Source organism: Hakea prostrata, chromosome 1 (genome assembly GCF_041222555.1).
Source record: "Hakea prostrata isolate BN-2017 chromosome 1, UWA_Hpros_2, whole genome shotgun sequence".
Lineage (NCBI taxonomy): Eukaryota > Viridiplantae > Streptophyta > Magnoliopsida > Proteales > Proteaceae > Hakea > Hakea prostrata.
In genome coordinates this window covers 62,898,271-62,925,599 of record NC_142600.1, presented here as the reverse complement: position 1 = coordinate 62,925,599, position 27,329 = coordinate 62,898,271, and the positions used below count along the sequence as shown (strand labels likewise).

At 37.5% G+C, this 27,329-nt stretch overlaps 1 protein-coding gene across 1 annotated transcript; it reads left to right on the top strand.

Annotated features, from left to right (window-relative positions):
- Positions 1-10,937: 10,937 nt before the first annotated feature.
- Positions 10,938-27,057, top strand: LOC149029346 (ABC transporter C family member 3-like). Its single transcript, XM_089143068.1, has 12 exons — positions 10,938-13,307; positions 13,657-13,743; positions 13,851-14,498; positions 14,607-14,771; positions 18,684-18,978; positions 19,096-19,304; positions 19,443-19,748; positions 20,509-20,572; positions 20,826-21,065; positions 21,174-21,283; positions 26,488-26,685; positions 26,842-27,057. Exons 1-12 carry the CDS (start codon positions 10,938-10,940, stop codon positions 27,055-27,057), a joined length of 4,908 nt encoding a protein of 1,635 aa, XP_088999194.1.
- The last annotated feature ends 272 nt before the right edge of the window (positions 27,058-27,329 follow it).

Genomic DNA, 27,329 nt, shown 5'->3' with positions numbered 1-27,329 from the left:
ACCGTACCCCTAGTGACGAGAGTTCCCAAAGGAGGCTAGTGTTATGACTTCATGTGTGTCCGCTAATATAGACTAGCATATATTAGAGTTATAGGAGAATACTTGCATATATGCCCTACCTCATTTCATTTGTCTTCACATTTCATGTTGGCACGTGTTAAATGAGTGATATGTAATCTTGTTAATCTCATTGAGTTTGGTGGAACTCATTCCTTGAGAAACCATTTTTTAGATTCTTTGGCAGGTTGTGAGGACTCCACCATTTCAGAGTATTCGGCGCCACCGGAACCCTATCACATTCTGGCGGATGAGGATGTGGAGGCCCATGGAGACTCGTGTCCATGCATGAATTGCTCTCATAGTGTTCAACCCTTTTGATTGCTATGTGATTATATTTTGGGACGTAATGGAGTTCAATTGAGATTACATTACCCTATTTTGGGAAATTGAACAATTAGAGTAAATAAACTTTCTGTCTTCCACTTGATACTTCATCATTCAGACTTCCATTGACTTTAACTTCAATTTCAGATGACTATAACAACATTATATTTGATAACTTAAAAATTTCAGCTCTTTGATTATGTTGTTGTGTATGATGTGATCATGGATTGACAGTAAACAAAGGTCCTTTTAGTTCAATACTGGTTGGGTGCATGGGGTGTGAAAGTCCCACCTCAGAATCCTATATCTTTAGTTTGTATGCCAACCTGAGGGTGACGAGAATCTTGGTTGTGCTTCGGTGCATCAAATCACACGATGCCATGGCACTTCCTGATGCTGTACCCAGATTAACTCCCATGCTGATGCAAGGGTGAAGACCTCAGTGGAGGACGGCTTCCAAATTGCCATATCATGAGGGATACTAGGATTTCATTTGGTTGAACAAAATTCAGTCAATCGTTCATGCACAGCAATGTCATTTTTCCTATTACACATTACACCAAGTATCAAGACTCTCTAATGGGAAAGACATGATCATGTGGATTTCTCCCAAGGGCTTGTACCAAGACGTGCCTAGTTTGTGGATTGGTCCTCCTGGGAGCCTAGGGTCTGCCCATAATAATGTTTGCTAATCATCGTTGAAAATATAGCTTATGCTTGTGATCGCAACGTCATGAACCCCGTAGCTATCGACCAAACTAAACCTGTTGCCATCCATCATTTCTTGATGTATAACACTCATAAGTTGTTATTACATGGTGCTACTCCACACATGCCGGAAAAGTGCGGCTTTGTTCCAATCTGGATACAGAATTGCTTTCTTTTATAACACCCATAAGCTGTTATCAACCTACCATTTTTTTTTTTACACCTTCACATTTAGCTTTCCTCACCTCCTTAGTGATACATAACTGTCTACTTTTATTGAAGCCATGCAGCACCAAGCCTGGCGTGACGGCCTTGACTAGCTCATAATCAAACTTCATCTCTTATTCTACTACCATTTGGTACAAAGGCAATTGGGTAAGTCGGTCAATAAAATAAAAAGAAATTTTGATGGGACTATTGAGTGTTACAAAGTGGATTTGGTTGCAAAGGGCTATACTTAGGTGGAAGTGGTTGATTTTCATGAAATTGTTGCCACAATGGATAAATTAGTAATCGTTTCATGTTCCATTGGCTATTGCTCCAGTTCATTGATGGTCTTTATAGCAAATGGATGTCCATAATGCCTTTCTTTAAGGTGACTTTGATGAGAAATTCTATATGCTTCCATCCCTTGGTTATGGGCATAAGGGGGAGAATTTAGTTTTTAGACTTCATACATCACTATATGGATTGAAACAGGCATCCACTAGTAGTATTCTAAATTTTCTACTGCTTTATGTTCCTTTGGATTTCATCATTCAAAATCTGACCACTCATTATTTTCACTTCATCATGGCACATAATCTGCCTTTATCATACTCTATGTTGATGATCTAGTTATTACAAGCTCCAATGTTTATTTAAATGATGAGGTCAAGGGAATCTTGCATGCATGCTAAATTTCACATTAAGTATCTTTGCACTCTCAAATACTTTTGGAAATTGAGGTTGCCCGCTCTTCTCATGGGCTTTCTTTGAATTAGCGGAAGTATACACTTGATATTTTGAATGAAAGTGGTCTCATTGGTACGAACCATGACAGGTACAATGCAACATGTACTATTCTTCTTGATCCATTTTCTTATCAGCATTTGGTTGGTTCTTGATCTACTTGCCTGTTACACATCTTGGCATTACATATACTATCAATATCTTAAGTCGGGTCATGCACCAACCACGATAGCCCCTTCTTGATGCTGCTTATTAGCTCCTTTCACTATCTTAAGGCTATGGTTGGGCAAGGTCTTCATATCTTGAGTTCTTCCACCTCACAATTACTTGCCTATTGTGATTCTAATTGGGCTAGTTTCCAATGCAGCGTTGCTCTACTATTTAGCATTCCATCCTTTTGGGAGATAGTCTCGTCTCTTGGAAGATCGAGAAGCAACATACCATATCACATAGTTCATTTGTTGGAAGATCAAGAAGCAACATACCATATCACGCTCTTCAACAAAAGCAAAATATCATATTAGGCTATGGCTACTTGTGAAGTCACTTGGTTGACATCTCTTCTCTGAGATTTTGACTTACTTGCCAAGGCACCAATACTACTATATTGTGATAACTAAGCAGTCTTGCACATTGTAAGCAACCCTGTTTTTCATGAGATGACAAAACATATTGAAATTAATTCCCATCTTGTTTGCAAAAAGTTACAGTACGCGGCTTATTCAACCATGGAGATTTTGACATTTTCTCAATTGGCTTGACTTATTCACAAAGGTTCTTGGACATGACCAATTTTGTCTCCTCTTATCCAAGTTGGGTGTTCAGAGTCTTCACGCTCCAACTTGAGGGGGAGTATTGTCATGACACCTTGTGCGATTTACATATCCCTTCTCTTATTGTACAGTCCTTAAATTGTGTAAATAGTATAGGAAATCGTCTTCCCATGGTTGTAAGTTCCATCTATGTAATAATCATATTCGAAACCTCCCTCTCTCTATATATTATCCATTGAGGCTCGCTACACACACACAGATGTATTGCATCACATTGCATTAAATTTTCCTTGTGTTTATTTTGTTAACAAGTATATATTAAAAAGAATGCCAAGAAATTACAAACAAAAGGGAAAACAGATTGAAATAACACAAAGACTTAACATGGTCTACGCCCCAAAGCAATTTGCTATGTCCACATAATTTTTATTATGTTGGGTGAAGATTACAATAAAGAGATCTCTCACCAATCACCAATACAACATTACAAAATTGTCGCACAAAATATCGTGGGCAAAAATCCCTAGGTTCACAGCAACACCAAGAGAATGTAAAAGGCTTGCCCATGCCCTTGCTTCCATCACAGATCTTAAAAACAGGTCATTCCAGACATTCATTCACTAAAATATGTTGATATAGTAAATCATCAAAGCTGGCTACAAAAATTTGGGTCCCACAGACTTACTAGACTCCATGGAAAACATGTTACCCGTGTTGTTCTAACACTTTTCTGGCAATGGGTTCGTACAAGGTCAGGAGGTTCTTCTAATAGAATCTGAATCATCTCCCCGTCGGGGAAGCACACCCCATGGCTTCCCGACTACAAAAACCAGTGGGTCCCACGGGTGAAAAAGTCTTTTCTTTCCAAAAAATGTTTTTCACTGTGGGCCCCACAGGTTTTTGTGGTCAGAAGCGTCGGGGAGCACTTTCTTCTAATATTTGCTATACCAAATCACCTTGATAACAAAATGTACTGATTAAAGTCCTCCTTGCTGATTGAATCTTCAATAGAAACCAATGATAATCCACCATCTCCTTCTTGATTGTTAGGGGTAATCTGGTATTTGTACTGCTTTAGTCATGAATCGAACCGGTTGGGTTCAATTTGGTTCATAGATTGGCATCAGAGCCATCTCAGTCATGTTCCCTGCTTCATTTAGGTATTGTTGAATCATTTAAATCCTAAATTTGAAGGTTGCTTATACGGTTTAAGGTTGTCTCAAGTTACATTCTTAAATTCTTTAAATTCTTTCGCTGCTTATACCTCTGATATATGAATAACAATTCGGTTCTTATAGTTTCTATTCAATTCTATCATAATTGTTAATATTATGAAATTGTTTTCATTTCATATGTTATGAATGTATTATGATTATGATTCGGTTCTATAAAACCTCTTTTAAAAGTGTTTCATATGATTGTGGTATACTCTGTTAATTTTTTTTGTAACCTGTTGGGTGACGATCTGAGTATAGGTAGGTAATTCTGATATGATTAGGGTTTAATTAATCTCATTTAATTTTTCCTCTCTGATTGTACTATCTGATGTAGAACTTTTCTTGTTAATATTGATCTAATACTTGGTATGTATTGATCTGTGGTGTTAACATTTGATTATTAGGCTGCTGTAACTTGTATAATTGAGCTTATGTTTTTTGTGATTAATTAATATTGATTATTTAACTCTTTGTTAGAATAATCTTTTATTTTTCAGAATTGGTTAATCAGTATTGTGAATAGTATTCTTGTATACTGATTAGTGTCTTGTACCGAGTTCAAAGTGGAGCCTAGTAAGGGTTTCTGTCTACCAGGGGAGGATACTCCTCCCAGTGTGGTTAGTGTTATTACCACAGGCTCTAGTAGAGCTGTAGGACTAGGGGGGAACCCTAGCTACCTAAGTTTGGATACTCCTATGGGGGGTTCCAGGGTAGATATTGAGAAGTTTGATGGCACAAGGGACTTTGGGATTTGGAAGAGGAAGGTTCGAGCTTTAATGGCTCAGCAAAAGCTCCTAAGATCAATAGATGACCCAGATGCTTTCTTTGAAAGTATTGATCCAGTCTTGAGGACTGAAGTGATGGAGAATGCAATTGGTTGCATGCTCTGGAACATCACTGATGGGGTTATCAGGTGTCTTGATGATGATGACAACACTCCTATTAAAGTTTGGAATAAGCTTGAGCAGATCTATCAGAAAAAGAATCTAGGTAACAAAATTTATTTGAAGGAGAGGTTGTATGGGTTTAAGATGGACCCTACAATCACCCTTGACAAGAACCTAGATATATTTAAGAAGCTGATTCAAGACTTAGCTAACACAGGGGAGAAGACTAAATTGGAAAATCAGGAGTTGTCTATTATCCTATTGAATTCACTTCATAATGATTATCTTGTTGTTAAGAACTCAATCAAGTATGCATGTCAAAACATTTCCCTAGAACAACTGATTGATGCCTTAAAGAATAGGGAGTCTGAACTATTGGCTTCTGGTAAGACTAAGGGCAGTGGGGAAAACCTGTTTGTTAAGGGCAAGGGCTCTTACAAACAAGGGAGACCCAAAGGGAAGGGAAAAGTAATTGAAAATCATGAGACTAACAATAAGAATAATAATGGGAACAACAAGTCTGATACAAACATCAAGAGATGCTTCTTTTGCAAGAAAGTAGGATACTTTAAGAAAAATTGCTTTGCATATAAAAGAAAAATGAAGGAATTGGAGATTTCCCATTCTGATATGCCTGGACCCAAGAATGGTCAAGCCAATGTCTATGAAGACATCAGTGAGGTGCTTACCATATCTGAGGTTAGTAGGCAAGAAGGATGGATTTTAGATTCAGGTTGTACTTATCACATGTGTCCACACATACACTGGTTTACACACTTGTCTGAGTTGAATAATGCCAAAGTTATGATGGGAAATGATGATTTATGTAATGTAGTTGGTATTGGTTCTGTTGAATTGTTGAATCACAATAAATCTGTTTTCACCTTACATGATGTTAGATACATACCCGACTTAAAGAGAAACTTGACTTCAATTAGTAGCCTTGACAGTGCTGGGTTTGTAACTTGTATCTCTGGGGGTAGTCTTTCTGTATCTAAGGGATCTCATGTATGTTTAAAGGGCATTTCTAAGTCTGGTTTGTATGTTTTTGATGGTAGTACATTCCTAAATAATATCTCCAATATTTGTTGTCTGTCAAGTGAGTCAAATATCACTAGTGTGTGGCATGCTAGGCTAGGACACATAAGCAATAAAGGAATGCAAGCTCTAACTAAACAAGGCCTATTTGGCAAGGATGTCATTGATAACTTAGAGTTTTGTGAGTCATGTGTCTTAGGTAAGCAGCACTGGTTAAGCTTTGGAGCTGGGTCTCACTTATCTGGGGATATATTAGAATATGTACATGCTGATTTGTGGGGACCTGCTTCAGTCTTGTCTTATGGTAGAAACTCTTATTTCTTATCCCTTGTTGATGACTACTCTAGGAAAGTGTGGATCTTCTTATTGAAGACCAAGGATGAAACTTTTGAAAAGTTTAAGTATTGGGTTGCTTTGGTAGAAAACTTAAGTGAAAGGAAAGTTAAAACATTAAGGACTGACAATGGATTAGAATTTGTTAATGAAATGTTTAATGGATTTTGTAATGACAAAGGGATTCAAAGGCATAGGACTGTTAAATACACCCCTCAGCAAAATGGCATTGCTGAAAGAATGAATAGGACAATTTTAAACAAGACTAGATGTAAGCTCATCAGTTCAGGAGTACCTAAGGGTTTCTGGGGTGAAGCTGTTACAACAGCTATTCACCTAATCAATAGGAGTCCCTCTGTTACCTTAGGGTTTAAAACCCCTGAGGAAATGTGGTGGGGTAAACCTCCCAGTCTTGGTTACCTTAGGGTATTTGGGTGTGAATCCTTTGCTCACCAGAGCATTGGTAAATTAGAACCCAGGAGTAAAAAGAGCATCTTTCTAGGGTATCCTGAGGGGGTGAAAGGATATAAGCTATGGGATAGGACTGTGCCTGGTGTGAAGACCTTTGTTAGTAGGGATGTTCTCTTTAGGGAGAGTGTGTTCCCTTGTCTTTCCATTGACAATACCAATTTGAATCCACTTGATCAAAGAATGACAGACTTCACTCAATTTGATTTAGGGCAGGCTGATGTTTTCTTAAGTCCTGCTCAGACTCTTGATTCTAGCATACCTAAAGGACCCTTGACTTCCCCTCAACCTAGCTCTGGTAATAAAGAGTCTGAGGTTGTAGTTTCTGAGATTGAGAGTGGGCCATTGCCCTCTCCTGAGACTTCCACTGGAGAGGTGGAAGAAGTTCCTGATCTGAGTAGTTACCAATTGGCTAGGGATAGAGTTAGGAGAGTGGTTAGGCCACCTAGAAGGTATGTAGCCAACTTTGCACATGAGACTAATATTTCTGTCTCTAATATTGGGTTAGATGAACCTAGTTCCTATGAAGAAGCTTTGGGTTCCAAAGATAAAGATTTATGGGTTCAAGCCATTAATGATGAATTAGATTCATTAAATAAGAACCAGGTTTGGGAACTAGTTCAGAAGCCCAAGGATCAAAGGTTATTACCTTGTAAGTGGATATTTAAAATCAAGGATGATGGAATTAATAATTCCAAAAGATATAAGGCCAGACTTGTTGCAAAAGGTTTTGTTCAAAGAGAAGGGGTGGATTATGATGAAATTTTCTCTCCGGTTGCCAAGTATAAGACTATAAGGTTATTGTTGTCCCTTGTTGCTCAGAACAAAATGACTATAGAGCAATTGGACGTGAAAACTGCCTTTCTTCATGGCAATTTAGAAGAAAGGATATATATATATATATATGCAACTACCTTTAGGCATCTCGGCAGTTGGAGATGAATCACAAGCTTTCTTGTTGAAGAAATCTCTCTATGGACTTAAACAGGCTCCTAGGCAATGGAACAAACGTTTTGACTCATTTGTGTTGAGTGTAGGGTTTAAGAAAAGTGTTTATGACAGTTGCCTATATTTTCTCATTTCAGATTCTATTGTGTTATATCTTATACTTTATGTTGATGATATATTGATTGCTTGTGTTGATTCTAGTCTTATTCAAGATGTTAAGAACAAGCTGAAATATGAATTTGAGATGAAGGATCTTGGGACAGCCAAGAAAATTTTAGGGATTGAGATTCATAGGGATAAGGGGGAGGATACTATGTTCATTGGTCAGAGGTTATATTTATTGAAAGTGCTTGAGAAGTTTAACATGCTTGATTGTAAACATGTAAATGTTCCTTTAGCTGCACATTTTAAGCTTTCGAATGATCATTGTCCTAAGAATAACTTTGAAAAAAGTGAAATGTCAAAGATCCCTTATTCTAGTCTTTTAGGTTCTCTTATGTATCTCATGATATGTACTAGACCTGATATTGCTCATGTTGTTAGTGTACTGAGTAGGTTTATGTCTAGTCCTGGTAAAGAACATTGGCTTGCTCTCAAGTGGCTCTTAAGATATTTGAGAGGTACTGTTCATAAAGGTTTAGTGTTCAAGTCCACACCTGGTGATCTTATTCTTGAAGGATATACTGACTCAGATTACGCCAGTAATGTAGATAACAGGAAATCATTATCTTCTTATTTCTTTCTGTAATCTGGTAATTGCATCAGTTGGAAAGTGCAACAACAGCCTATAGTTGCTTTGTCTACTACAGAGGCTAAGCTTGTTGCTGCATCTGAATGTGTTAAAGAGAGTATATGGTTGAATGGTTTGTTATGTGAACTTGGTATTTTGAAGATTAAACTTGTTGTTTTTATTGATAACTAAAGTGCTATCTTTTTATGTAAGAATCCTGTTTATCATGACAGAACCAAACATATAGACATTAAATATTTCTTTCTCAGGGATAAAATAACTGATGGTTCACTTTTAGTTGAAAAGGTAAGTACTGAGCATAATCCTGCAGACATTAGTACTAAGTCATTGCCTCTTTCTAAATTTCTACATTGTCTTGATTTGTTGGGAATTGGTGATGTTGTCTTTTAGTACATATGTTCTGTAATTTTGAGTTGTATATTACTTGTTTTTTGGATTGTGGTGTGTGTCTTGTGGTTATTTGATTGTTTATCAGGTTTTGCATTTGTTGCAGTTTTAGGGGAGATGCTGCCCAAATTTTTATAACTCTTTCTCTGTTTATCTCAGTTATGAGATATTTGCCTGGTGTGTGCATGTGTGCTCTTCATAGTTATATGAGTGAGTTATGAGTTATGAGTTATGTTAGGGTTTTCTCTACCTGGTGCAGTCTGTTGGATGGTGTATCTGCATGGAGTCATTAGTGTTGCATGGTTAGTGTGTGTCTAGGTATTTTGCATATTTTATTTGCTTTGTACTGTGATTTTCTTTTGTCTTATGTGTGCAGGTATACGTGGATGATGACGGTCGCATCCAGCTCACTATAGTCATTTTGGGTGTACAGATTAAGGGGGAGATTGTTAGGGGTAATCTGGTATTTGTACTGCTTTAGTCATGAATCGAACCGGTTGGGTTCAATTTGGTTCACAGCCTATTGTATTAAGAAGGCTGGGTTGGTTCAGGGGTTAGTGTGCAAATCGATTTACATTTTTGAGATTTTTCTCTCTGTTCTACGGGTTCTTCTTGGAGCTCTCTTGAAGCTTCGTTCATGGCCGTCGTGTTCGATTGTTTGTAGCTCTGATTATCCCTGGTGCTTGAAGGAGGTAACATAGGGCTTTTGATCGCTGGAGTGAGGCGAGCACTCGATGGTACTTTGGAGACCTGTGGTTGCCTGTATCAGGTGTATTCGTATTCTCTTCTTTCTTCTTCTAGATCTTTAAACTCCCAAAGACTTAGTGACTTTGATTCATACCTGAATCCCGGAGAGTATGCATATGCCGAACTCCGTAATCATGTCTTCTTCTTCTCTGATGTTTGAATACCCTTGTATGTTCGGTCCACAAGATTTTAGGGCATGAGATTTTGATAATACGATCACATTGATAACCTGGACCGAAAGTGGATACTAATGAACAACCAAGGTATTTTAGATCCGGGGCCCCCTATGGGAGCTGTTTGTGCCATTTCTTCTTCGTACCCTACGGAAGTTGTGTTTAATTAATTAGGTGCCATTTCTTCTTCTCCCTCCAGGGAAACGTGTCATTCATTAATGGAAAATCTTTCCTGTTCTCAGGAGATACGTGCTTTGCTAAGGAAACGGAGCCACCAATTTTTCCTATTTGTCAGGAAGTACGCAAGTTCCTGATGATGTGCACCTCAGAACTCCCGACTTCTGAGCAACAGGAAGACCGCGGTCCTCACATTCCTTTGTAACTAAGAAAAGGCCCAGCTTCCCTTCTTTAACGTATGCTACCAGCATAGGTGCAAGGAGACAAGTTTTGGCTAGTTGCAGAAAAGAACCTTTGAAGCTTCTTCAGGAAGGTACATGACTTTCTCTCTCTCTCTCTAACTTCTGAGGAGCCTAGGAACCGACTTAAATAACTTGAAGAGAACCACTGACATATCCACGCTGGAGCGTATTATACAGTCTGGTTTTGGTGTAAATGGTTTCAGTTTTAAATGACCAGCTTTAGAAGATTCTTAATGGTTTTAAATGGTGTTGTATTTTTATAAATAGATCTAATTAGCCGAATATTGAATAGTGAGAAGGTTTATTCACCTTGCACCTTTATTATTATTATTATTATTAGTTTTAATTCTGTGTATGATCTTTTAATTTATTTGAGTTTGTGTTCTAATTTTCTACCACCATAGAGTTGTTCAATTGGCAATATCTGACGACTCTTAGTGATATATACAATTGCCAGTTTCACGAAATAAAGAAAAGAAAAAAAAGAATGAAAACTCACAATTTGTTTCTTTGTTTACATCTTAGCAGGTTCAACTAAATTTGAGGGTGACATTGCAATTCATATCTAGGTATAATTCCTTGTGGAACGCATAGAAGGTCATAAAAACGGTTGGTATTAATTTGCTATAGTGCTCAACCATTTCGCAAATGGGCCTGCATCAAATCGAAGTGGTAAACTTGATATGGTTTAGTTGTAAGGGACCAATCTAAACCAACTCTCCAAAAGTAAAATAAGACAAGAGAATTTGAAACATGGATGATTTTGAGGGATCAAGAATTGATATGAATGTCTTCTCACAGTCTTCTGCGACCAATTTGCTGCATGGGTTTTCTGCTTCTTCACACCTAATTATGTTACTAATTTTACCAATTTCTTCGGCCTGCAAGAGATTCACAATTCCTACCCCTGGAAATTCAAAAGCAACGCTGAAGAGTTCATATATTCCATACTATTGGGCAGCTTTAGTATGTTGCATGAGTTTGTCTTTATATGATCTTATCCTATGTGTGTTATGTTACCTCTCTGGGCATGGATATGGTTTGGTTGATCTTAAACATATTGCCCAATTGGATTTTATGCTTAGAACACTCACTTGGTTTATGATCTCTGGCTTTTTGCACATTCAGTTTTCTCATTCAAGTGACAGTAAGTTCCCTATTATACTAAGGATCTGGTGGGCCTTCTACTTCCTAATGTCTTGCTCATTTTTTGTTATACATCTTGGTTTGTATTTGAAACATATGCCTTTATCAATTCTTGCCTCCGATGTTGTATCCATAATTGCTGGTGGATCAATTTGTTATGTTGGGATGTGCAAGAATGGACAACAAGATGGAGATTTCCATCTTTTGGAGCCTCTTCTGAAAAGTAGCTCCAATCGAAACAACAGTATTGACACACAAGGATCAAGTGTTGTTGGAGAGGATATAACATGTTATGCAAATGCCAATCTTCTTAGTACTTTTACTTTTGCTTGGATGGGTCCGTTGATTACATTCGGGTATAAAAAAACATTGGACCTTGAGGATGTTCCTCAACTTGCTAGTTCTGATAGTGCCAATGTGGTCTTATCTTACTTTAGAAAGAAGATTGAATCCGATGACAATGATTGTGGTAATAATTGCCAAGTAAGCACAGTCAAGCTGGTGAAGGCATTGATTTTCTTAACTTGGAAAGAAATTCTATGGACGGGTTTGTTGTCCATCATATCCACATTAGCTTCTTATGTTGGACCATACCTTATAGACACTTTCTTTCAATATATAAGCAGCTCTTGCCAACTAAGTTATAAAAGCTATATCCTAGTTTTTATTTTCTTTGTATCAAAACTCATAAGGTGCATCTCAGAGAGGCATTTGCACTTCCAATTGAGAAAGATGGGAAATAGGGCTCGTACTGCCTTGTTTGCAATGATCTATGAAAAGAATCTCAGGCTTTCAAGCCAATCAAGGCAAGGCCACACTACGGGGGAGAACATTAATTTAATGACTATTGATGTTGAGAGAATTGGATTTTTTAGTTGGTACTTGCACAATATATGGAAGGTACCTGTTCAGCTTGTTTTAGCATTGTTGATTTTGTACAAAAGCCTTGGGCTTGCTTCAATAGTTGCTTTTGTTGCTACAGTGATTTTGATGCTAGCAAATGTTCCATTAGGAAAACTACAAGAGAAAATTCAAGGGCAGTTAATGGGTGCAAAGGATCGGAGGATGAAGGTAGCATCTGAGGCTTTGAGGAATATGAGGATTCTCAAGCTCCAGGCTTGGGAGACGAAATTCTTGGCTAGGATAATTGATCTTAGGAACTTTGAAATGAAATGGTTAAAGAAGTTACTTTATACATCAGCTATGATTGCTTTTGTCTACTCGTCTAATCCCTTATTTGTATCTATGGTTACTTTTGGGTTTTGTGGGCATATGGGATTTCAGTTGGATCCAGGAAAGATTCTAACAGCACTTGTAATGTTTGATAAGTTGCGACTGCCAATTAAAACTCTACCGGACACAATCTCCATGGTGGTTCAAAGTAAAGTTTCTCTTGATAGGATAATCTCATTCCTCTGTTTAGATGATCTTCAACAAAATATTGTGTATAAGCTTCCATCTGATAGTGCTGAAGTTGCAATTGAGATAGTCAATGGGAACTTCTCTTGGGATCTTCATTCCCCTAATCTTACATTAAAAGATCTTAATTTTCAAGTGAAACATGGTATGAAAGTGGCTGTTTGTGGTTCTGTTGGGTCGGGCAAGTCAAGCCTACTTTCATGCATATTAGGAGAAATCCCAAAGGCATCTGGAGATATTAAGTTGCAGGGGCAAAAGGCTTATGTTGCACAATCACCTTGGATACAGAGTGGTACGATAGCAGACAATATATTGTTTGGAAAGGAACTAAACAAGGAAAGGTATGAGATGATTCTTGAAGCATGTTCATTGAAAAAGGACATAGAATTATGTGCATTTGGGGATCAAACTATTGTAGGTGAGAGGGGAATCAATTTGAGTGGTGGACAAAAACAAAGAATCCAGATTGCACGTGCTTTGTACCATACTGCTGATATTTATCTATTTGATGATCCTTTTAGTGCTGTCGATGCTCACACAGGAACTCATTTGTTTAAGGTACTTATTTTTTTGACATCTATCTTCAAATTTCCTTGATAAAATTGAATGGAAGGTATAACTTCATTAATTGCATCATAACTTACCATCACAAGTAATGTTATTTTGAAAAGGTTTGTGAACATTAACAAAGTCATGATTCAAAAAATTAAAAGAGGAAAATGATATGTAGATACAATGCATACTTTGCATGAAACCTATAGTCGTTTTTGCTTATAATTCTTACAAAAGAAATGTTACTTATAATTATGATAACTAAACTAAATTAATATGCATATCCATTTAGGTCATTAAATTAACTAAAAGTTCCTATTGAGTTATGAACGTGAACATTTGAGCTTTTATACAGGAATGCTTGCTAGGTATATTGGGTTCAAAGACAGTAATTTATGTCACCCATCAAATAGAGTTTTTATCATCCGCAGATCTTATCCTAGTAAGAACATGCTATTGTCCATTCTTTGCTCTAAGTACATTAAACTTACTTGAAATTAATTAATTTTACTTGAAATTAATTAATTTTTACTTTTTTCTGCTTGATAGGTGATGAGAGATGGAAAGATTACTCAAACAGGAAAGTACGATGAAATTCTTGATTCAGGCACGGATTTTATGGAATTAATAGGTGCACATAGAAAAGCTTTGTTAGAGCTTAATATTGTTAAACATGAGACTACTTTGGAAAATCAAATTAACGAGAAGGAAGATGAAAGTATATTGTGTAGAAAAAGGTTTACTAAAGATGATGGGGAAAGGGAACTCAAAAACTCTACCGTTGAAAATTTGATCAGGTCAAAACCACAACTTACACAGGAAGAAAAAAGAGAAAAAGGTGGAGTTAGTCTTTCAATTTATTGGAAGTATGGTACGACCGTATATAAAGGAATTTTCGTACCACTGATAGTATTGACACAAATTCTTTTTGAACTTCTTGTAATAGTAAGTAGTTATTGGATAGTGGGGGCTTCTGATTCAAAGAACATAAGACCTCATGGCAAAGGATCTATTTTTATGATTATTTATATTGGTTTAATCCTTGGAGGCTCTCTTTGTACACTTATAAGATCTATGCTTGTTGTAACCATCGGATACAAGACAGCTACTATGTTCTTCAACAAAATGCATATGTGCATTTTTCGTGCTCCTCTATCATTTTTTGATTCTACTCCTAATGGAAGGATTCTAAATCGGGTAAGTAAATATTATCAATTTCTTTTGATACCAATAGAGGATTTATTTAATAATTATAAATATCAATTTAAATTTTAAAATAAACTATATTTTGTCTTTGATATGCAGATGTCTATGGATCAAGGTGCAGTTGATACTACTATTCCTCGTAAATTTGAAGAATTTCTTATTTCAATCATAGAATTTTTGGGAACTATAGCAGTAATGTCACAAGTTGCATGGCAAATGCTGATAATTTTTATTCCGATGACAGTGACATGCATTTGGTATCAGGTAACTTTCTGATTACTTCTATTTCTTATGATTGAAATTTCAATCAAGCTTAACCATGTGTTTTTATCAAATTTTTTTGTAACAGAAGTTGAATAGTTAGTTTATTATTTATGTCTAGTGAGTTCAAAATCTACTTTGTTCATAATATAGTTTGTTTAGTAATGATTGGATGTTTTCACGAGGGTGAGACTAATGATTTAAACCTTACAAGAATATTTGAATTTATATATAATATATATGAAACTTGTTTTCCTAATTATAGTTATTTGACTAATAAAAAATGTTTGGAGAAAAACAACTCAAGCTCAGTATTTTTTTTCTTCCGCTAAAAGGTTTTTCATTAAACACAAAAAGAAAAAAAATAATATTAACCATACAAAACCAAATCACCAATGGAACCAAACTCTCAACCCCCAACAACAGTTGCACCCAATACACCCAACCTCATTGGTTCCACTCACATGTGATAACAGCATAAACAAGTTTGACTCTGAACCTAGGATAGTAAGACACATCTAGGACCAGCTCTCTCAATATTGATGCTGACAAGGGGGAATTTGTTGACGAGATTTCTAGTCTGGCAGCATTGTTGGCTAAAAAATCTGCTGCCATATTGGTTTCTCTGTGGCAATGGTAGATCTTCTAATCGATAGAAGCTAGATAAGAAAGTAAACCTCTCTATCATTGAAGAATATATATCAGGGTATCCTTCTCTACTGAATGAAGATCACCAATGCAATAGAATTACACTCAACCCAAAGCTTCTTCACCTGTAACTGTTTTGCCCAATCTAGATCGACCATGAATAAAAGGCTCCAACTCAGCCTCAAAGTTGGTCTTCACATTATAAAAGGTACTGAAATTAAATATTACAGCAGCTGATTCATTCCTGAAGACCCCTCCAGCTCCTGCCTTGCCCGGATTACCCAAAGAAAACCCGTTGATGTTCAGTTTCATCCACCCAGGTCCAAGAAGCTGCTATAATACTTCTGTAGCTCTGCTTTTCATAATCCACTTGAGACCAAAAGATCTAGCATCAGTGAAAATCCTTGGGGTGGCTCTGTTGCTGTCAAGCGTGAAAATCCACTTTCTGTAGTTGGCATAGCACCCATTCCTTAGAGAGTGTTGTATCCTCATACCTATTTTTATTGCGAGTCAGCCAAAGGTAATTAAGGAGGAGACAACCATGCATCGCAGCATGCCCTAAAGAAGAGGAATCAGCCTGTTGCTTCCGGATCTTGAAGCTTTCATGTATAGAGTTATGAACTCTCCATGATGTCCCAATCCTTGAAACCAATGCCTCCCCACAACTGTGAGCAAAATTACATGAAGGAATAGATGCTGCAGATCCTCAGCTGCATCGAAACATAAGCTACATTTAGAAACCAAAGAAATCACCTTCCCCACCAAACATTCACCTGCTAGGAGCCTTCCATGAAAAATACACCAACATGTGATAGCCTAGGCTGTAAAGAGGACTTCCAAACACAACTTGCCCAATCTACTCGCTCAACTTTGTTTCCATATAGTTCCCAAGCTGATCGATCGAATGGTAAACTCCCCATCAACTGTCCGTTTCCAGTGACAAACATCATGATGTACAACACTTGGAAGAGGAGTAAGATGTATCAACTCCAGTACATCTTGGAATCTAGCTGAAATCACCTCAGAGAGGCCCAAGCCACCATTCTAGATATAGTTTGCCACTTTTAATTGTAGTTACTCCTTCATATCACACAGAACTCCAACATAATCAGAAATATAGAAATCCCCAAGCCAATGGTCCAACCAAAAGTTAATGTTGTTGCCATCACCTATGATCCACATTTCATTGGCCTTCACGAAGCTCCACACCTTTTTAAGGCCAAGAAGCAAAGAAGATCGTTGCCCTGAAGACTTTAGGTTCCCCTTGAGTCAACAACTTTCCCCCTCACGAAAAGAGAAAAAGCAGAAACTTTATGTTTAATATTCCATGCTAATTTGTAGAGACAAGCAAAGTTGACATCTCTCAATCTTCAATGCCCCAAGCCACCATCGCGTTTTGGAGTACACACCGAAGCCAATCTCACAGTCACCTTCTTTACTAACTCAATACTCCCTATCCAAATGAAATTGTGCATCCATGCCTCTGCCTACTTAACCACAGCCTCTGGCCACTAATATATCGAGAAGTTGTGAATTGGCATAGTGGAGATTATTGAGCAACCTAGCTCAATTCTGCCAGCCATAGAGAGAAGCTTTCCACAACAACTTTGAAGCCTTTTTTTTATTTTAATATTTTTTTTATGATCTTATCTAACACGGGCAGCAGCCTAGGGCGAGTAACCCTTCCTTTGAAGATATCAACTCCAAGATAACAAGTAGGAAAGTGGGCAAGAGGGACATGAAGAAGCTCCGAAATCTTTTGCTTCCTATGAGGAGTCAAACGTCCAAGAAAAAGTTTGCTCTTTTCCATACTAATGTGCTATCATGAAAACTCCTGATATTTTTTCAAGAAATACACTAAAGCCTTCACATAACTTAGAGAAGCATTAGCAGAAATAAAAATATCATCTGCATACAACAGAAACAAGGGAACCTCAACCCCTCTAGGACCAGATAAATCCTTGAGCTTACCCTCTAGAAGCATATAACAAAGACCTCTACATAGGACCTCTTTTGAAAAGAGAAAAAGCAAGGGAAACAAAGGATCTCCTCGGCGTCGACCTCTTTCCACCCCAAAAAAACCAATGGGCCCACCCACCAATCAAAAGAATATAAATTTTGGAGGATAAATACATCTCATGGATCAAATCCACCCACCATTCAAAGAAACCAAAACATCTCAAAACAACGAACAAAAATCCCAAGACATAATAGTATCATAAACCTTCATAATTTCTAGTTTTAAGCCCATGCCAACCACTCTAATAGAAGTATGTAATAAATTTCGTAAGCTCAAAAGCAACTGCAATATTTTCTAAAATCAACTTACCTCTCTAGAAAGCTCACTGCTCTTCGGAAATAAGTTTCGGAAGGATGGGACTGAGAAGGGAGGCCATCAGTTTAGATAGACCCTTGCAAAATAAATTCCCATGCCAATATGACTAAATTTCTCAAGCACAACCACATTCTCCACTTTGGGAAGGAGAGTAATGAAACTATTATTCACCCCTTTGGCAATTTACCTTTTCGAAAAAATGATCTCACTACAGTCCCAAAATCATAGGATACAACTTCCCAACATTTTTTGAAGAAACTTTTCGGAAAACCATCACAACCAAAAGCATTGTCAGGGTTAAGATCCCACACTACACTTTTAATTTCCTCATCGGATGGTAGCACTTTTAATTTCCTCATCAAATCGACACTTGCTGGAGGATTTCCCCCTTTAATGGCAATGCCAAACGTGGGGAGGGGTCTCCTTTGAGGCTTTGATGAATCTGCAATTGCTATCCTTTTCACTTCTTAAAAGGAATGATGTTTTTAGTTAAAAAAAAAAAACTAGTTTATCTAGCTAGTTTGAGCACCTATAAGTCATTGCTTGTATTTGAAATTTGTTCATGATTATTTGATTTAAAGAAAAAACAGATACCAAAAGATCTGGATAAAATTTTGTTAAGTTCATGATCATTTTATTTGGAGATGAAGAACTTGAGATGTTTTTAATATACAAAATGATCTTTATAATTCTTTCAACGTATAATAAAAACACAAAATAGTAACCATTCAATAGTTGATAAAAATATATTGGACTAGAATTTCCCCTCAGTGATGATAGCATAACTATAAAGCAAATAGATGTAAATTATAACTTGGGCTAAGATGTCCCTCATAATTATTTCTAAATCATTCTCACACACACATATAATTTGGGATACATATGTTTTTAATGTTGTATCTAAATTCCTTTATACGAACTTTGTTTTGTAGCAATATTACATATCTGTAGCACGAGAACTATCACGGCTGGCTAGAGTATGTCAAGCTCCAATTATCCAACATTTTGTTGAATCTAGTTTGGGTTCAACTACAATCAGATGTTTTGATCAAGAAAAGAGGTTTATAGAGACCAATCTAAAATTGGTGGACTGGTATATCCGACCTAAATTTCATTTTTCTGGAGCAATAGAGTGGTTATGCTTCCGCATGGATATACTAGCATCTATCACATATGCCCTTTTTTTGGTTTTATTGCTCTTAATGCCGAAGGGAGTAATTAATCCTGGTATAAGTTGAACTTGAAAGTTTGCAAAATCACTACTTAGAGCAACTATAACTACTTGTTTACATGAAGGCATTCTTTTCTTAACATATCTAATTTTTTTTGGTCCCTCTTTCGAAGCTCTTGTTGGACTGGCAATCACATACGGGCTTGGTTTTAGTATGCATGGGGTCATATGGGATCTTTGCAGTCTTGAGAATAATATTATATCTGTTGAGAGAATATTGCAATATACTTATATCCCTAGTGAAGCCCCTCTGTTGGTAGAAGAAAACAAACCGAGTCATGAATGGCCATCACAAGGAAAAATTGATATTGTTGGTCTGCAGGTAATTTCTCCAATTCAGATTCTTCGAGTCTTTATATCTTGATCCTTTACTTCCTTGTGTAAAGTTATTATTTTAACATTGTTCTTACTTTTATGGATTTTTGCTAGGTTTCTATATTTTGATAATTCATACGTGCAGGTTCGATATGCTCCACATCTTCCTTTTGTTTTGCGAGGTATGACATGCACTTTTCCAGGAGGATTCAAGATAGGTATTGTTGGGCGAACAGGAAGTGGTAAATCAACTCTCGTACAAGCTCTCTTTCACATGCTTGAGCCAACAGCGGGTCAAATTTGGATAGATGATACCAACATTTTCAGCATTGGCCTTCATAATTTGCGGTCAAAATTGAGCATTATCCCACAAGATCCAGTAATGTTTGAAGGAACTTTAAGAAACAATCTTGACCCACTCGGAGATTACACTGATGAACAAATTTGGGAGGTAAGGTTTTTGGCTTTTATACTTGACATTCAATCAGAGATATTACTGTGATAGCTAGACATATGTAGCTAGTTATTGAGGGTTTGCATATGAAAAGGCATATGTTATTGACTTATTGCCTAGGACATGTATTTCAGGTTCCTTTGTCTTTTTCCCCTACTAAATCTGATGGTTGGTACGGGGTCCCTTATTCTAACATTCAACTCCATTTTCATTCAACAAGAGTAAGCATTCATTGTGGGGATGATAGGGGAAAAGAAGAAAAAAAACTAGGTTAAACAGGGCATTTCATGACCATTTGGATGTAATTAACCAAAAGTTACAGATGTAGAGTGGCAGCCTGGCAGGCCACCTTGTGAAACCGACATATGGAACTAGAGCACGAATGACAGCAAAGAGCGGCCTGCTGCTCAATATGGTCTTAACAGCCCCAAACTACCTGTTTGTAAGGGGATTTTGACCTCATAAAATTCCTTCACAATCTATAGTTCTTGCTTATCATTTTTTATTTAATTCATGTACCTTTTCCAATGGCTTTTGCTTATTCCGTCTTCTCCTCCTCTAGAAGCTAATAATACCACAGTCAATATTATTACAATAATACAATTTAACTATGAGATAGTACACCTTGTTTTCCATTTCCACTTGTATTGCATTTGTATTCCAACCTTTGGCTATCTCATCTATAATCATTAATTCTATTTCATTTTAAACCATCAAATATGTTCATAAGTTGACATTCGCCTTTCGTTGTCTTAAGGCTCTAGATGGATGCCAACTTGGTGATGAAGTTAGAAAGAAGGAAGGGAAGTTGGATTCTTCAGGTTGGTTCTTCTAATATTCACTCTATACCAACTTTTCCTGCTGTCCTTTTATCCATGCATAAAATCAGGTCATTATTGATTATGTATTTAACTTCTACAACCGCTTTCTCCCCCCCCCCCCCAAAAAAAAAAAAAAAAAAAAGAAGAAGAAGACTAAAAGAATTTCTGCTATGTAAAGGAAAGTAGAGAAAGCGAAGTTAATGAAAATAAGGATCAAAATAGATAACCCACTTACCCATGGTGGTTGCTACAGTGACAGAGAATGGAGAGAACTGGAGCATGGGTCAAAGGCAACTAGTTTGCTTAGGACGGGTATTACTAAAGAGGAGCAAAGTGTTAGTACTTGATGAAGCTACTGCATCAGTGGATGCTATGACTGACTATCTAATTCAGCGAACCCTTAAGCAACACTTTTCAAGGTCTACCGTCATCACAATTGCTCATAGGATAACATCAATTCTTAATATTGATAAGGTTTTGCTCCTTGATAATGGTTAGTAACTAGTAATTAGTACACCAAAAATTCAGTTGAATTTGGCTCTAAGTCTTTTCTTATCTAGTGATTGCTAATCAGATTAACAAGTTTTCTTGTATTAAGCAGGTCAAATATTAGAGTATGATTCTCCAGCCAAATTGTTAGAGATCAGGTCCTCGTCATTTGCAACACTCGTTAGGGAGTATACCCAAAATTGGGATCATAATTTTAAATGTGTAACTTTCAAATGATCATCTCTAAGTAGGTTGCACAGGGAATGCAACCTTGGTGTCTACTAAGATCTATATTTTATGTGAAAGAAAAGAAGGAAATTAGCAGAGAACTCAAGAGAAGTTAACGTGGTTCGGTTGTGTACTTCAACCTACGTCCACAGTGAAGAGCAACTACTAGTTTTCTTTATTGTATATTAAATTGTATTTGTACATGGTTTTATATAGAATTCTTAAGAGTTTCTTGATATTGTACTATTCTTGAAAATGTTGTTGTCTTGTATAAGAGTAAGTGACAGTGAGAGAGTCCAACTACTTGGTTCTTTTACATGTGTTGGAATTCTTAGCTTGAGTTTCAAATTTGAATTTATTTGAATGTCTATCTCCACACATGACCGAAATACCTTGAGGTGATTCACTTGATTTGGAACCCTTCATAGCTGAATTGTCTTGAGGTGGTTTAGTTGGGTTGAAACTCTTAAAATCTAGCTTCTGCAAGTTGCTGTGGTAGAGTTCCTATGGGACTCATGGAGGTCCCTTAACATGCCCCCTCAATCTCAACGGCTGGGACGTAACGTTGATATTGCCCATCAAGAAAGTGAACTGTTGAGATGAAAGTGGTTTGGTAAAAATATTTGCCAATTGATCCTTGGTGGACAAAAATTGAACTTCAAGATGGTGTTTGGCCACTTTGTCGCGAACGAAGTGATAGTCAACCTCCACATGCTTTGTGCATGCATAAGAAAAGGGTTGGCAGTGAGATATGAGGCCCCCACATTGTCCGATCATAGGACGGGTGGAGTGTATAAGAAAATTTGTAATTTTTTAAGTAAGGTCTGAAGCCAAGTCAACTCAGCTGCGGTATTGGCAAGGGCCTTGTATTCAGATTTAGTACTGGACCGAGCCACTGTAGCTTGCTTTTTGAAGCTCCAGAAGACAAAATTTATGCCCAAGAAAATAGGATAACCTCCTATGGACTTGTGATCATCAGTGCAACCTATGCAATAAGCATCCAAAAAAGTTGATAACTATTAATCACAAAATTTATGAATAAGTAACCCTTTAGTAATCATGCCCTTCAGATAGAGAAGAATCAGTTTGATAGTTGACCATTGATCAGTGGTTGGATTATGCATGAATTGACAAACCTTATTGACAGCAAACTAAATGTCAAGCCTTGTAAGGGTAGCATCTTGGAGAGCACCCACAATACTCTTGTACTGAGTTGGATCAGAATGTAAATAGTCCTAAGTACCCCTGTATAGATAAATAGAGAAGTATCAGTCTTGGACCCCTAAAAACCATATTCCAAAAGAAATGTACTTAGCCTATCTAACCATGCACCGCCTGCTTTAGCCCATAGAGAGACCGATGGAGCCTATAAACATAATTTGGATTATGAGAGTTAGTGAAACTTGGTGGTTGTTTTATGTGCACAGTTTATAGTAATATACCATGCAAGAATGCATTTTGAACATCTAGTTGGTGAATCGGCCAAGGTTTTGATACATCAATAGAAAGAACCAACCGAATGGTGGTCAGTTTGACCACCGGGCTGAAGGTTTCATTATAGTCAAATCCTTCTTATTGGTTGAACCATCTAGCAACTAAGTGAGCCCTGTACCACTCAATTGACCCATCATTTTTCGTTTGATCCGAAAAATCCACTTACAACAAATAATATTCTCTGACTTGGGAACATGAACCAAAGACCAGGTGTCGTTCTTTAGTAGGACAGTGAACTCCTCATCCATGGCTTTTCTCCAGTAGGTTATTTATTGGCAGTAGTGAAAGTGGTGGCCTCAATGTGTGTAAGGTATGGAGAATGTGAAGCGGCAAGATAGGTTTTAGGTTTCTTAGTGCCATCTTTATTGTGGGTGAGCATAGGGTGGGAATTTATGGGTTGGGTAGAAATAGGAAGATCTACAACAAGTTATATATTCAGAAGATAGGCAGCTATATTGGGTGAGGAAGGTGGAGAGGAATTGGTGGAGGGGAGAAGAGGGGATTGGGTTCGGCTAGAGTGGAGGGGCAAGTGTAGAGTCAAATAGGGACGGGACTTCAGAGATGGAGCTGGGTTGGTTAGGTAAGGTAGGAGTGTCCAAGGGAGGGAGGACAGGGGGGAGGGCCAAGTAAGGATGGCAAGGGGAGGGTTTGCGGGAGAGATGGAGGCGCTTCACCAAAGGGAAAATGCTGCTCATCAAAAACAACATGACGAGAGATTATTATTTTCTAGTGATCTTATCAAAACATTTATACCCACGGTGACGGGAATTATAGCCCAAGAAAATGTGAACCCTAGAGCAAAAATCAAGATTGTGTTTATTGAAGGGTCTAAGATAGGGATAACAAGCACACAAAGACACAAAGGGTTTGATAGTTTGGGTTTTCACCAAAAAGTTTAAATAAGGGAGACATTCCCCAAAATCCTAGTAGGCATCCTCTTTATGAGAAAAACAATACTTTCAAATGCATGGTTCCAATATTTTTGAGGAGTGTGGGAATGGGCTAACAGAGTCAATCCAGTCTCAATTGTATGTCTCCGTCTCCTCTCAACAGCCCCACTTTGTTCATGGGTGTGTGGGGAAGGTAATCGGTGTGCAATTCCTGAATCAGTTAGAAAAGTGGAGAAAAATTTATACTCGCCACCCCAGTCACTACGAAACCGTTTTATATTTCGCCCAAAAAGATTCTCAACCAACTTCTTGAATCTCTAAAACACACCAAATGCTTTGGCTTTAATAGTTAAAGGATACACCCAAATAAACTTACTTAATGCATCCACAAAAATCATGTAATACCAATAACCTTCAATAGAAACAGAGGGCGAAGGCCCCTAAACATCTAAATAAATTAAGTCTAGAGGATGCTTAAAAACAGTTTTAGAAAGTTCAAAGGGGGAGTTTATGACTCTTCCCTTGTTGGCAAGCACTACAAACTAAAAAAATCCTTTTCTTTAATGAAAGGTAAATCAAAGGTAGAAATTAAATGTCGAACAAATTTAAAGCTAGTGGCCCATCCGTGAATGCCACAAAAATAAGTTTGTCTTTTCACCAACAAAAGCATGCTTTGTAGTGGAAGTATTAAACTAGTAAAGCCCATTAGTTCCATCCTTGCAGAAGACTCTTCCCTGTGATGGGATCCTTCACATAATCGATGTCAGGGTGAAGTTCAAAGATAGCATTATTATCTCTGGTTAATTGAGAAACAGACAACAAATTTTTCGTAATTGCAGGCATATGTAAGACATCACGAAGAAAAAAAAGGACCGGGGGGGGGGGGGGAAAAATACCAATGTGAGCAATTTGCAAGTTAGCACCATTATCAATATGAACTTATCATGACCATGATATGGTTGGGTTGGATTCAGGGAAGCAAAAACCAGAAGTCATGTGGTGTGTTGCTCCTGAATCAGCGTACCAGTAGAGTCCGCAATAGGAGGAGGTGCATATCACGAAAACTTGCAGCAATTGAATTATTTAATGCACTTTGAAAGGCATGATTAAAATGCTGGTGGCAGTCCAATACTTTATCATCTTTTCGATTACACATTTGACAAAACTCATTATGTCTGTCGTTCCATTGGCCTAAAATGAAGGTGTTGTCATTGTTGGCAACTTAAGTGGGTTTTGATATGGTACAGCAACACACAAAAAGGTTCCGAGAAGAAAGAATCCAATTCAAATAAAGAAAACTCAAGAATCCCGTTTTTGAGGGTCTCTGTCCAGTTTTGATCAACCTCTTCATCGGATGGTCATCCAGTGTCCGATTGAGCCGATGTTTGAAGGAAAACTTCAAGACTTCTTGATCTTCAAATCCAACGGTGGGATTGTTCATTGGAGATCTCCAAGTTAGTCCGATTGGTACGTCAAAACACTCCTTGTTTAAGTCAGATAGGAACTCTGAGTTTGATTCAAACTTTGATCAACCTCTTCATCGGATGGTCATCCAGTGTCCGATTGAGCCGATTTTTGGAGGAGAGCTTCAAGACTTCTAGATCTTCAAATCCAACGGTGTGATTGTTCATTGGAGATTTCGAAGTTAGTCCGATTTGTACATTAAAACACTCCTTGTTTAAGTCAGATAAGAACTCTGAGTTTGATTCAAACTCTGAGTTAAATTAATCTATAAAAGGAGAGCAAACTCAGCAGAAGAGGAGGACGTTTTGAGGAGCTTGGGAATAGCATGGAGGTCGAACCAGAAGACGTTGGTTGGCTATGGAGATCTGAAGCTTGGGAATAAGAAGTCTTTTGTTTTGCTGAACAAGAAAGAAAGTGAAAGAGAAGAAAAGAGAAGCAACAGAAGAAAAGAAGGGAACATGGTTGTATGGCTTTTTTAAAGAGAGAAAACTGAAAAAGATTGAAAAGAGAAAAAAAAGAGTTGGAGAAAAAGAGAAACAAGTATTGTTACCATGCATCTTACACAAGTTGAGGTAACCCGTATTCACAAGTGATTGTCTATTATTTTCGAGGTTATGTTTAGTGATGAAGAATCTAGCTCATGAATGTAATTTGGGGAACTTGAATTATTGGTTTACATTGTGACCTAGCAAGTTGGAGCTTGTCTAGGGGGTTGGGGTTGGTGCCCTTGTCTGAATTGCATTTTAGACTATAGCAGGGATTGGTGTTCCTGGACTGTTGTAGCAGTCAAAATAATGTGACCTAGCAAGTTGGAGCTTGTCTAGGGGGTTGGGGTTGGTGCCCTTGTCTGAATTGCATTTTAGACTATAACAGGGATTGGTGTTCCTGGACTGTTGTAGCAATCAAAATATCTAAGAGTGTATTGAGTAATATACGAAACCCTATGTTGGGTATTATTCCGTGGATGTAGGCAATTTGGCTGAACCACGTAAACTCTGGTGCATTGCGTTTTTGTTTATTTTTCTTTGTTGCACATATTGGAGTGCCTTGATTGCGAGTGGTGGTACAGCATGCTGGTAGACCCAGCCACATTGTGATGAATTTTTGAAGACACTGATTCACCCCCCTCTCAGTGTCAATCTGGGAATAACAATTGGTATCAGAGCCAAGTTCCCGTGAAGAGAAGTGTAACCACTTCGGGATTTGATCAGAGAGTTTGTAAGAATGGCCACAAGTGAAGGCAGCTCCAAAGACTTTGGGAAAATTTCTATTTTTGATGGTACAGGATATGTTTTTTGGAAAAGAAGAATGCAGATATACATTGGATCTCTAGGGTATGATGTATGGCAGTCTGTGATTAATGGCTATGAGGAATCAGTAGCTCCGCTTATAGACAATGAGGCAAAAAAGGCTTATGCACACAATCTCAGGGCATTAAATGCTATCATGTCTGGGCTGAATGAAGAAGTCATGGCTAAAGTAATGGACTGTGATACAGCTAAAGAAGTCTGGGACAGGTTGATAAGCATCTATGAAGGGGACATCAAAGTTAAGAAAGCCAAACTGCAAATCTTCAGAGCACAATTTGAAAGTCTTAAGATGACTGAAGAAGAAGACATAGACAACTACATGGTCAAAGTAAATGAGGTTGTAAACTCCATCAGAGGAGTTGGAGAAAAAATTGAAAATTCTGTGATATGTCAGAAGATTCTCCGATCTGTGCTTCCCAAATATGACTCCAAAGTCTCGGCCATTGAAGAAGCCAAAGACTTGGATACAATCACTATTGATGAAGTATATGGAACACTTAAAACCTATGAGATGAGAACTGAAAAGGGCAAGTTCACAGAGAAGGAAGCAGCATTCAAAGCAATGAAAAAGCTAAGGGTCATAGAAGAAAAAGAATCGAAGACTCGATGATGAACTTATAGCTTACTTAGCTAGAAAGTTTAAGAAAGGAACAGGTAAACACAAGGGAGAAGCCTAAACACAAGGGGGCACCTTTTAAGTGCTTCGGTTTGTGGTGGAATAGGACACTTTGCCTCTAAATGTCCTAAGAGAGGAAACATAGATGAAGAGGAAGATGAAGAGGAAGAGAGAAATGATTTGAAGGGAAAGAAAAAATTCTTACCAAAGAAAAAGAAAAGCCATTTCAAAAGGAGAAGTCTTTTGACTAAGAATGAATGCTACTC